General features: G+C 40.0%; 1 protein-coding gene across 1 annotated transcript in view; it reads left to right on the forward strand.

Annotated features, from left to right (window-relative positions):
• Window positions 1-5,535, forward strand: part of TIMM21 (translocase of inner mitochondrial membrane 21 homolog (yeast)) — a 6,736-nt gene extending 1,201 nt beyond the window's left edge. Inside the window, exons 2-7 of the mRNA XM_009885893.1 lie at window positions 32-290; window positions 1,544-1,606; window positions 1,706-1,803; window positions 3,116-3,189; window positions 5,243-5,348; window positions 5,443-5,535. Coding sequence (XP_009884195.1) covers window positions 32-290; window positions 1,544-1,606; window positions 1,706-1,803; window positions 3,116-3,189; window positions 5,243-5,348; window positions 5,443-5,535 — 693 coding nt within the window. The remainder of the gene's footprint in view (window positions 1-31; window positions 291-1,543; window positions 1,607-1,705; window positions 1,804-3,115; window positions 3,190-5,242; window positions 5,349-5,442) is intronic.
• Window positions 5,536-10,790: the final 5,255 nt, after the last annotated feature.

A 10,790-nucleotide genomic window follows, 5' to 3' on the forward strand; every position in this document is an offset into this window, starting at 1 on the left:
GCTGCCCGCCTCCCGCGGGCGGGCGGGACAGGGCGGCGGGCGGCTGTGGGCCTCCCTGGGGAGGTGGCTGCTGCTTCCCCCCGGCTGGGCGCTGCTGGGGACGGGGACGGGGACGGGGCTGTGCCTGAGGTGGCGGCACCATCCCGCCCCGCCGCTGCGGGCCGCCCGGCAGAGTATCGGGACGCAAAGCGGGGGTGGGCTGAAAGCTGAAAAAGCTGGCGATAATAGCAAACATGTGGCCGTGCAAAGGGGTCGGAAAGAAGAAACGCTGCTGTCGGCTGCTCAGAAAGGTAAGGCGGGCTGTGGTCACTCGTGAGTGGTCAAAGAGCTGGCTCGAAGGGGCTGGCACGGAGAAAAGTAGTGCTGCAGCTGAGATTTTAGAGCCCCAAAACTCTGGCTTGGGAAAAAAAAAAACCAACCCGCCCAACAACTGTTTCTCAGTAAACCAGCAAGCCCTTTCCTTTTCACATTGTATTGTTTGCAGCAGTTGATAAATTTCAGTGTGTGTATTGCACAAGCAGAACAGGAATTATGTGGCTTCTTCCAAACAGCTTGTTGATTTAGTGTTTAGGTCACGTCGGGACTAAGATGTAGCCTCTCATTTCCATTTTCAAAAGGAATACATGACCTGTCTGGATGCTGTTAAAACAAGTTTGCTTCCAGCAAAATTGTCAAAGCTCTACATTTGGTACTTGTTTCTTTATAGGATGGCCGTCACTTTGGTTGGTCTCATTAACTTCAGTGGAAAGTAATTAGCCTCAGAAATTCTGAGTGCTTTGGAAAGGTTTATGACAAAAATCCTCAACTGATTAGAAGGCTGCAGGAAAAATGGTTATTAAAGTTTCCTTGGTAACTTCACTGAAAGGCACACCTTATCACTCAAACAAATCAGTAGTCTCTTTGCAAGTACTCAAAAATGTTTTGAAACAGAGAATCTCATATGACTTTTTTTGACTATGTGCTGACACTTTTACTAGTACATTAGATCAAAGCTAATAGATAAAAACTAATCAGATAAACTGCAGTTGATGGTCTCAATAAATCAAGTAAGTATTTTGTCTAATTTCCCTCCTTTTTATTGTTCACTTGATTGATTGAGAATTCTTAAAACCAGTCATTTTCCGTATGTGCAATTTATAAGCTTACACTTTTTTATTTTTACTTCTCCCTTCCTTTGCGTAAGGATTGCAATGATTGTGAGTTCATACGGTAGCTTGAATGCTGCAGTGCTAAATATCTCGTTAGTTCTTAAAGAAACTAGCTTTTGTGCTACATGAAAAGTAATAATAAGTGCTCTTCTGGGTCTTGAAAACAACTAGTAGGAAAATAGAAAGTAATGAGGCTTAGTGTGCCCTGCACCAAGTAAGAGACATTCCATGGTCTCTTTCTTTTAGTGATGAGGCATTACGGAAGCTGTTACTGGAATTTTTTCTTCTGCCAAAATGTTATTTCAGCTGTAGACTAATACAAGAGCATTTATATAAGAAAGCTATGGAACTCATACTCTCTGAGGTTGTAACTCCTGCATTGTTTTCTATTTCAGTGAAAGAAGCTGGAAGAGACTTTACCTACTTTATTGTGGTGCTTGTTGGAATTGGTGTTACAGGTTATTTTTTAAAATTATATTCTTTATAAGAAGATGCTTTTCATTAATTCCATCTGGTTTGATTAGTTGTCATTCCATTTGCTGTTGTTTCTGTTACAGGTGGTTTGTTCTATGTGATTTTTAAAGAGCTATTCTCTTCTTCTAGTCCAAGTAAGATCTATGGAAATGCCTTGGAGAAATGCAGATCTCACCCTGAGGTTGGTTTTTGAACCTTAGTCATGAGTTTCTGTTTCTCGGTAGTTACTGTCTCTCTTTGAGTCAAAAGTTTGCACAAGGAATCTCACAAGTAAGGCCACAGGAAGACTCGTGGTGCTTAGCTGGCAAACACCAGCAGATCTGCATCTGCTTTTAGCTGGCCAGAGGTGGGTCAGCTCCAATTTGGAGCCTATATATTGTCAAGGTAATGCAAGCACTACGCCTGAGTAAATTAGCCTGCGAAAAGCCAAGTTAAGTGAGCGTACCGCAGCACAACAACTGATGCAGATACAGTGTCTGCCCTTTCAGAGCAGGTGCTTGTGTCTCTGTACAGAAAGTCTTACAGACGTACTTGAGCACCTACTAAATGTAGTGCTTAAGGAGTTCTGCAGTTCAGGGAGGCAGCTGGTCCCACTTAAGTTTTGTAGATCTAGTCTGCTGCCTTTCCTCAGCACAGTTACTCTGTTGTGACACTTTAGCAGGGTTCTGTCATGCCGCGAAGCACTGCATAAGTATCCAGGACTTTAAACTCTTCTTTTGAAACACAGTTAGCATCCCTGTGGCTAACAGGAAAAGAGAAAGAGGACAGTCACGTGATCACACAATCACATAAGATAGCTAGATGCAAACAACAATCAATCTAAAACTAGATTCTAAAATCCACTACTTCAGGCAAAACAAGAAATGCATGGAATAGCTTTCAAACAAGGTTTCCACAGATGCAACAGAGCATAACCTAGAAATTAAGTGACAAGTTGTCACTAGAATAAAAATGACTGCTTTGGAACAAGTTTGTAGAATTAAAACTTCTCTCCAATACTTATACAGTTTAAAACTAGGTTAATTTGGTCTGGCTTTATAGATCTGGAAAAAAGAAAAATTGAATTTCTTAAATGGTAGTGGTTTTTTAGATAATGTGAAGGGGAGTGCATTTGCATTTTAAACTTTGAAACATTCTCTTGGATGAGACATGAGCAAATATTTCATGCTTTTTTTCCTTTTTACACAAAATGTCAGTAAAGTATAAAATAAAAGAGAGATTAAAATGTCATAATCTCAGAGGATGGCACAAATGGAAGATATTAGTAGGATTTATTTTAGACATTTAATATGTGACTGTAAAGAAAAGCACTGAAATACAGAGGAATTTTCCTTACACTGTTTTCTTTCCTAAACTCTTCTCTTCTTGACATCAGACTTACAAGGGGCATTTTGTTGAAAGAAAATGCATTCACAGCAGGGGTGTGAGGTGATACTGGAATATCTGTCTGAACGTGATACCTTCTGACAACTCAAACCTCTTCTCTCTTGTAGATAATTGGTGTTTTTGGTGAATCTATTAAAGGTTACGGGGAGGCAACAAGAAGAGGAAGACGACAGTTTGTCAGGTGCTCTTTGGTGTTTGCTCCATACAGACACTAGTTTTTGCAGAGCAAAGACATTTTGCATCACATCAAAGCAAGTTACATCTAGATTAGTGAACTGTATGTGATGTCCCTTGTCACTTTTGAGTGAAAATGAAAAAAGTTTTTTGCAATACCTCTTGTGTGACACATACTGCTAAATACAGTGCGCATATAACATAAAGCGCCAGTTCTGAGTGCCTTAAAACAAGCAATGGTCATGGTAAATGTAGAGCTGGTCTCTCCAAAAAATTTGATGAGTCTAAAGACAGTAGTATTGGAGGCCCAGGTATGCATCTGTGGAGCAGGGATCTGACTGAAGCGTATAGTCTGAAACCTGCAAATAGAGTGAAATTGTTCTCTGAAAAATTGGTTTTTGCGAGTTTTTCTCCTTTCAAAGCAGTAGTCCTTACCAGGCCAGTAAGAGCAGGAGGTACTAACTTTTGCACTTTCAAGAATCCAGCTTGCTCTGTTTAAAGCTAGGTGAGGTCTGACTGTACAGGTTGTAGTCACTGCAGCAACTATATTGTCCTGAGCTGGTATGCAGTATTGACTGCCCATTTCTTATATCACTTTTTGGTACTTGAGGCCACATCTCTACTGTGTATTTAACAGAAGATCTCTCACCTAAACCTTTCATGAGCATGTCTATTTATTCTCCTTTTGAGGGAAACAACAGAACTAGTTATTACAGAATGTGAATCCTCCCTGCACTATAACCCAATGGGGGCTTTGTCTTTATTGGGTTCTTTGACTTGAATTTATTCAAGGAGGTTTCACAGAGGATGGGACACATAAGCCCAGAAACACAACTTGAACCATGAAATTGAGATTATTTTCTTTTCTGGAGGAAGGTGATTTTTATTGGTGGAAGTTTATCTTTTGACCAGATTCTGTGAAAAAGTGTTTAAATTTGAGCTGCTAAATGAAAAGGGTATGCATAAATGTTCTAAGCATCTGTCTGTAAAACAAACTAGGTAAATAAGTGAATGTGCTATCAGCTTTCCTGATATTTCATTTGCATTATTGTGAAAGCCTAGTATTTTAAACAAAATTTTGATCTGAGGACTCTGTAAGATTATAGCATTTATGTCTGCAGTATAAGGATGACATTAAATGTCTCACAAATATACAGATTTTTTTGTATATGAACACTTTGAATGTGAATTTACTGCAGTAAGGCTCTTCATTCATCTTTGTCCTCTGTAACCCATCATGTCACCTTAAACTGCATTGGAAGTTTAATTCACAGTGTGTATCTGGGCATGACTGACAGAAATAAGAGCTTGGTAGTACGCAGCAGTTAGTAATTTCAGTAGGAAACATAAACTGGCACCAGAACTCTAGTTTGACTGTTAGTTTCTAGAAGTGGTCGCCTTGAAAGTGACGTCACCTTTCTATTTATGAAATAGTTGAGCATAACCTAACTCCAGTCTAAATATCAGCATTTAGGTTGGAGATATGATATCAGTGCCAACATTACACAACTTCAGTAGAACAAAATTATTGCCAAAATAAGTAAAGCATATATATTAAACTGTATTGAGGTGATTTAACCAACCCAATAATTAAGTTGACAAAATATTCTCTGTGTGTTTTGGCTTTGTAACTTAGTTTGTCTAAGAAAATCCATTGCAGTCTTTGTGATGTGGTTGTTCTGTTCTAGATGTCAGGCTGTGAATGTGGGGTTCTTTACAATAAATACAAGGAAATTCCAGAATCTTCAGCCATTGGATTGCTGTTGAGTTTTGAGGGGAGGGCTGGCATGAAGACGTTTAAGCACTTCATCTGTTAATCCTCAACTGCTAATTAGTTCTTCTAACTCCGTTAGTTCTTATATGCTCACAGTAAAGCTTGGGAAGAACAGTAGAGAAGGAACCTGTGGTAGCATAAGGACTGCATCAGAATACACTTTCTCACAAAATAGTTAAGCAGCTTCTCTAAATAAGAAGTTTAAATTTAAAGTTTAACTAGCATATAATTTGTATCCTTGCTGGGTGGGTTGGTATTTTGTTTTGTTTTGTTTTGCTGTTTTTAGTCACGTTGAATACGTAAAGGATGGACTGAAACATATGCGTTTGAAGTTCTATATTGAAGGCTCTGAATCAGGGAAGCGGGGAACAGTCCATGTGGAAGTCAGAGAGGTATGTACAACTGCTTGATATAGCTGATAAGCTTCATCTTGAATTTAAACTACCGAAGAAAATAAAACAGAGACTGAAATTGTTTCCCTTACAGAATCCTGAGACAGGAAGATTTGAGGTCCGCTACATATTTGTGGACGTTGACACCTATCCTAGAAGAACCATTGTCATAGAAGACAACAGATAGCCAGTGATCAAAGTTCCTACCTCATCTTGTTGAGTACTGGATGATACTGGTGTAGCCCGGCTACACATGAATTGCTCGGTGTTCTTCATTGTATCTTGCAGCTTTGGGGCTATGTTACAGGACATAGCCTCTCAGGGCCTCCATTAAGGTCTTTTGTAATAACAGATACAGGATTTGAAGTGAAGCCAGTGAAAAATAGTAGAGCCATCACTTAGGCGAATACTTTTGTTGACATAGGAAAATAATGGCTCGTAATAAACAGTTTATTGTGGGATAATACTTCCACACACCCAAAAACTGAGTCTTCCAAGATTTCAGGTTTGGATGGGGAGCTTTTTGTCTTCCTTTGCTTGGATTTCCTACTAGCACTGCAATAAAGAAAGTGATATTTTAAGTGTAGACAAACTCACTGCTTTCATTCTGAATGCCATTGTGTAGATAAGAAGGTAAAATAAGAATGTGTGTTAGTTATGCAAAGGGGATCTAGCCCAAGGACTAAGAATATGGATTGTGGAGACACACATCACTGGCAAATGACTGAAGATAAAGACTTCGATATTGGTATCTTCTAAGTAGATGAACAGCACACAGAACAGCAGTAGTGTCTGTTCCTTCCAATGTTTGCCATGCTGCTCCGCCAGCTAATGATAGTGGTGTAGTTGCTCAGCGCTGCCCACAGTTTTTCCATTAACTTAACTAATATAAATCTTCTGGGAATCGGGTTCATATAGGTTTACCCAAACTGAAAAGCTCAACTCATGACCAAATTTCTCACCTGGGTTTCTTCCTTAGTGTGACATGGCAGATAGCAGGAATAAGCCTGTCTATTAGTAATGAGTCAGTCATGCCCATTTGTCAAGCAGCACCAACCAAAAAATTTCAAGTTTTAGCTTCTTACATTTAACCACTTTCTTAAACACCAGCTAATGCAGTTTTTTCTGTTTACCTATCTGTTTTCCAGTAATCTCATTTGCATAATCATAACAACTAAACCTAATACTTTATTAAACCTGGAAACCTTTGCTTTGTATTAAGCCCTACAACCTTGACTTCAGTCAGATGCTCATATTGTTTGAAAGTATTCAATGAGGAGGAATTTGTGCATTCATCCCATTGCGTGAGCAGAGTGACCACACGTTACAGCAGAGCAGCCACCAAAGATCGTCTGTTTCCAGCCTCCCTGCCATGGCAGGACACCTTCCACTAGACTAGGTTATTCAAAGCCCCATCCAACTTGGCCTTGAACACCTCCAGGGATGGGGCATCCACAACTTCAATAACAGCTTTTGACTTGTGCTTATGATTCTTCCTAATTCTTAGCATTACACTTGCCAAAACTTTTGTTTCAGAAAAAATATTCAAACTGACCTAATTGATTTACAGCCCAGTTAATAAAAGGAAAATATCTGAGACCCTCATTGTTTCATTGCAGCCTGCTGCAGTACTGACTGATAGCATTACATACCACATTTACCTGCTTACGTCCAGTTGCTGTAAGCATGTGCTGTACCATTGCGGTTACTGAAAACCACCTCTGGTAGAGTTTTGTCACAAACGCAAGGCGGAGCAGGTTTGTCAGAGCGCATCAGAAATACTGCAAGCTATATGAGTTTATCATCTAATACTAAGATTACTAGCCTTAAGGCCATACTGTACCTTGATAAAAACGTAATCGTTCTTCACCTTTTACAAAGTAAGACTATATAAAAATACTAGAAAATGTAATACTATTTTTGCCTGCCCTTTATGAGTTTCTACCATATCAAGCTGCCTGAAAGTCATTGTAAACCTCCACATCAACAGCAGAGCTGACAGGCTAGGTTTTGGGGTTTTTTTTTCCTGTAATGCTGTGTCCCAGCTTTGCTTTCTTATTAATCCAGCTGTGGCTTGTTTTCAGTGAGCTTCACTGCTGGAGAAAGGAGTACTTCCTAAAGCGAGGTGTAAAAAACATTTATATATAGTAAACGGTATAGTTACAGCAAATATAGGCCAGCTGTTAGGTTTACTTTTGTTTTAGAGCTTTGTTTGCAGAGGTGAAACTGTCAGGACTAGAAACTTTCTGGGAACGAAAAGGTGCTCACCTGACATAATGATGTTTTTCCAGCTGTGCAGGATTGTGTAACTCTACATCAGGCTTGTGGTAAAGCAGCGAGAATTGGCCATTGTGGTTAATGTGTATGTTTGGCATCAGCTTGAGAAAACATACTAAGAATTTGATTATTTGCCATCTGATTATTTATATTTTTTTTTAGTAGCAAGGACTTGTGAGGTACTGTGACGTGCGCAGAAATATAATGTATTTCAAGGGTGGTGTGAAAGAACTGTACATTTGGAAACCGGATCCCTGATTGTTTGGTCCCTTTGAGACATCAGAACAGAAGTTTCTAACGTTGCCTGCAAAGCTCTCGGTACCATAGTTCTTGCACTAAGTGCTCTTGTCATACTTGGGCATTTGTGTCAGGCCTCAGTGTTGTGCTCCCTAGCTGGGATTAAATGCTACAATTACAGGTGTCAGAAGTCGTCTCAGCAAAGTCAACACAATGATTCTGTCTGGCCCTTTGTCAGTCCGGACCTGTATGAGAAAAACAGAGACAGACCATAACTGGCAATAAGGAAGAGACAAGAGTATAATTTAAAGATGCAGATGGATGTGGAGTTGTCCATAGCGCAACTGACCTTCACCATTTCTCCATGCTGCTCTGAGTGTCTAAATGCAAAATATGAACCTCTGGTTTATGCACTGTGTTTCAAGGAACTGGAGAATCCAGAGAAACGAATCAGGGGATTACTTTCAAGCTTATTTTTGGTTAGGGTAGCCCCAATATGACAGGGTTGTAGATAAAATGTTTCTCATCCTGTACTTACATGGAGCATGCCATTGTCCTTTTCACAATTCATCTTTCTCCTGTGGAGCTGCAAGAAAGCAGGTGGGTGAGCACACTTGCTCCAGGCAGCAGGGTACACAGCCGGAGTGGCAGCCTCCATACGCTTCGTAACAAACACAACATCTCACAGGCTGGAAAGAAGCTGCAGTGAAAGTGTATACCCTGTATAAATCATCTGCGTATATCATCCTGCTTTGTAAATGGCAGAATACTAGAGATGCAGGGTAATATTTTGCTTCTAAAAAGTGGAAAAATAAAATTGCCATTATAAATGTAAAACTATAATGATCTCCAGGAACTGCTAATTGCTCATTCCTAACTAAAGCTTAACCTGCCTTTATTTTGTTGGAGTCTGAGGAACATAGCAAGTCAGTCAGCGCTCCCCCTGGTGGGAAGGGGTACGGAGCCCTTTCAGGGTGCCTTTAGTCACCCTCTTTGCTGAAGTTGCATTACACACCCTATCATGGTTGGGTCTAAAAGTTATTCCCAGACTAGGGGAGCTGTAACACTTGCAGCCCTATGTCTGACAACCTCCTTTGCTCTTGGCTGCTTCCCTCAACATCATCACCCCCAAAGAGAAAAAGGAGAAAGACCTCAGTATCTGTAATTATCTTCTGACAGTCACGTATTTACAGTCGGTGACATGGGCTGTGCCCCTGGACGGATTGTGTAACAGGTGGTCTGTTTACCATGCAGTGCTAGTTAGTCTCCTGTTGGCAAAAGGCTACGTAAACAGAGGGGTTTTTAGCTCTGGAAATGTTCTTCTGTAATTTCAGAACATTTGATATTTCCTTTAAAGCTGCCTTTTTCAGTGGAAGAACCAAAGTGCCTGAGAAGTAGTGTACTCCATCAGTATGCTTGCTTTCAAGACCAATCACCAAAATGTTGGCTGAATGCAACACTGAGAGGCATGGGCATACACCTACAAAATGTTCAGGAAGCCAAATGGCAGTGAGATCTTCACTGGTGCCTCTTTAAGAAAACTATCTAGCCTTAAATACCATTACCTTCAAAACGTTCTGAAAAAAACCCCAATATTCTATTTAAACTTCTCTCCTTGCCATCTTGTCTATATCTAGAAGTAGCATTTATTAGGATGTGTCCTCAGTCCATAAAGTGCCCTCCATGATTTTTGTTTGACTGCCTGCATCACCTGGCTAGCGAAACAGAAGGGCATTTTTCTTCATATTTCTTGAATAGGGGGACACAACTCTAAAGGAAATAATTTTTCCTGCTTTGTGAAGAAGTGGACAATATACTTGATAAAATGAAGGCAAAATAAAAGAAGCAGTAGAAGAAATTCACCTTTACCTGGTCTTAGATATATGAGCATTCTTAATTTGGAGAAATGGCAAATACAAGGCTCAAATGCTTTCAAATCTCAGTGGAGGAAAGCTTTTGGGAATCCTTTTTCTAGTAAAACATATTCAGTGAAGAAAAAAAAACAAAACTTCATAGCTTGTTTTACCATCCTCCTCCTAGCTAAGTATCTATCACCAGCAAGATTATTTAAGCCCCATGAGATTTCAAGGGTATTAAAGTTTTATATGTATGTAGTTTGGCTGCAGAAAAATAAGTCAAACGGCTCTTGCTACCATAGAAGTCTTGTGGGAGCCAGTTACTTCTTTACATATTCCCTGTGAGGCTGAAGTTCTGTTGATCCCTATAGACTAAGCCGGGATCCATGTTTAAAAAATTATTTTCTCAAATCATGTTTAAAGCAAGCAAATATATGGGGACGCCTTCATCAAAATTAGATGAAGAAGATTAGTCCAGCGAGACATGAGGTTCAGAGAACATTGATGTCTTCTGCAGTACCACTTTACCCGCTGGTAGTTTTGCACTGGAGGAGAACAGCTGCGTTCAGTGAGTTTAAACATAATGTTTTGGAACACCCTGTTGTAATTTTGAAGACTGTTAGCCTCGATTGTTCCTTAAGAAGTTGTCACCGCTTCACTGGATCATTGCGCTACCAGTAAGCCATGCAGAGCTCCTTCTGCATGCTGAGCAGCTCAGCGTGCTCCGTCCTCTCACTGGATGATGCTTGGCTGGGGAGAAAGCAAAGTCACTGGAAGGTTCACTTTCATTTTTTGGTAAATACAAGCAATAAACATTTCAGTGTTTCCTTTTTCAAGCTGCTTTCTCTTTTTCTCTGGGAAAGCACAAAATTATAGCGTATGCCAATAACCTTCCGATGTAAAACTGTCATGTTATTGTTACTAAAGCTGTGGAAAAAAATAACTGCCAGGAAGTCAGAGCCAAACTGATGACATTTTCATGGAAATAAAACACATTTTCCTGAGTTAAGTCTTGATCATTGCAGCATTAATAAATATATGTATGCTTAAATCCCCATTCTCCTTTAGGAAA

This window comes from Charadrius vociferus, unplaced genomic scaffold (assembly GCF_000708025.1).
Source record: "Charadrius vociferus isolate BGI_N301 unplaced genomic scaffold, ASM70802v2 scaffold195, whole genome shotgun sequence".
In the NCBI taxonomy this organism is placed as follows: domain Eukaryota; kingdom Metazoa; phylum Chordata; class Aves; order Charadriiformes; family Charadriidae; genus Charadrius; species Charadrius vociferus.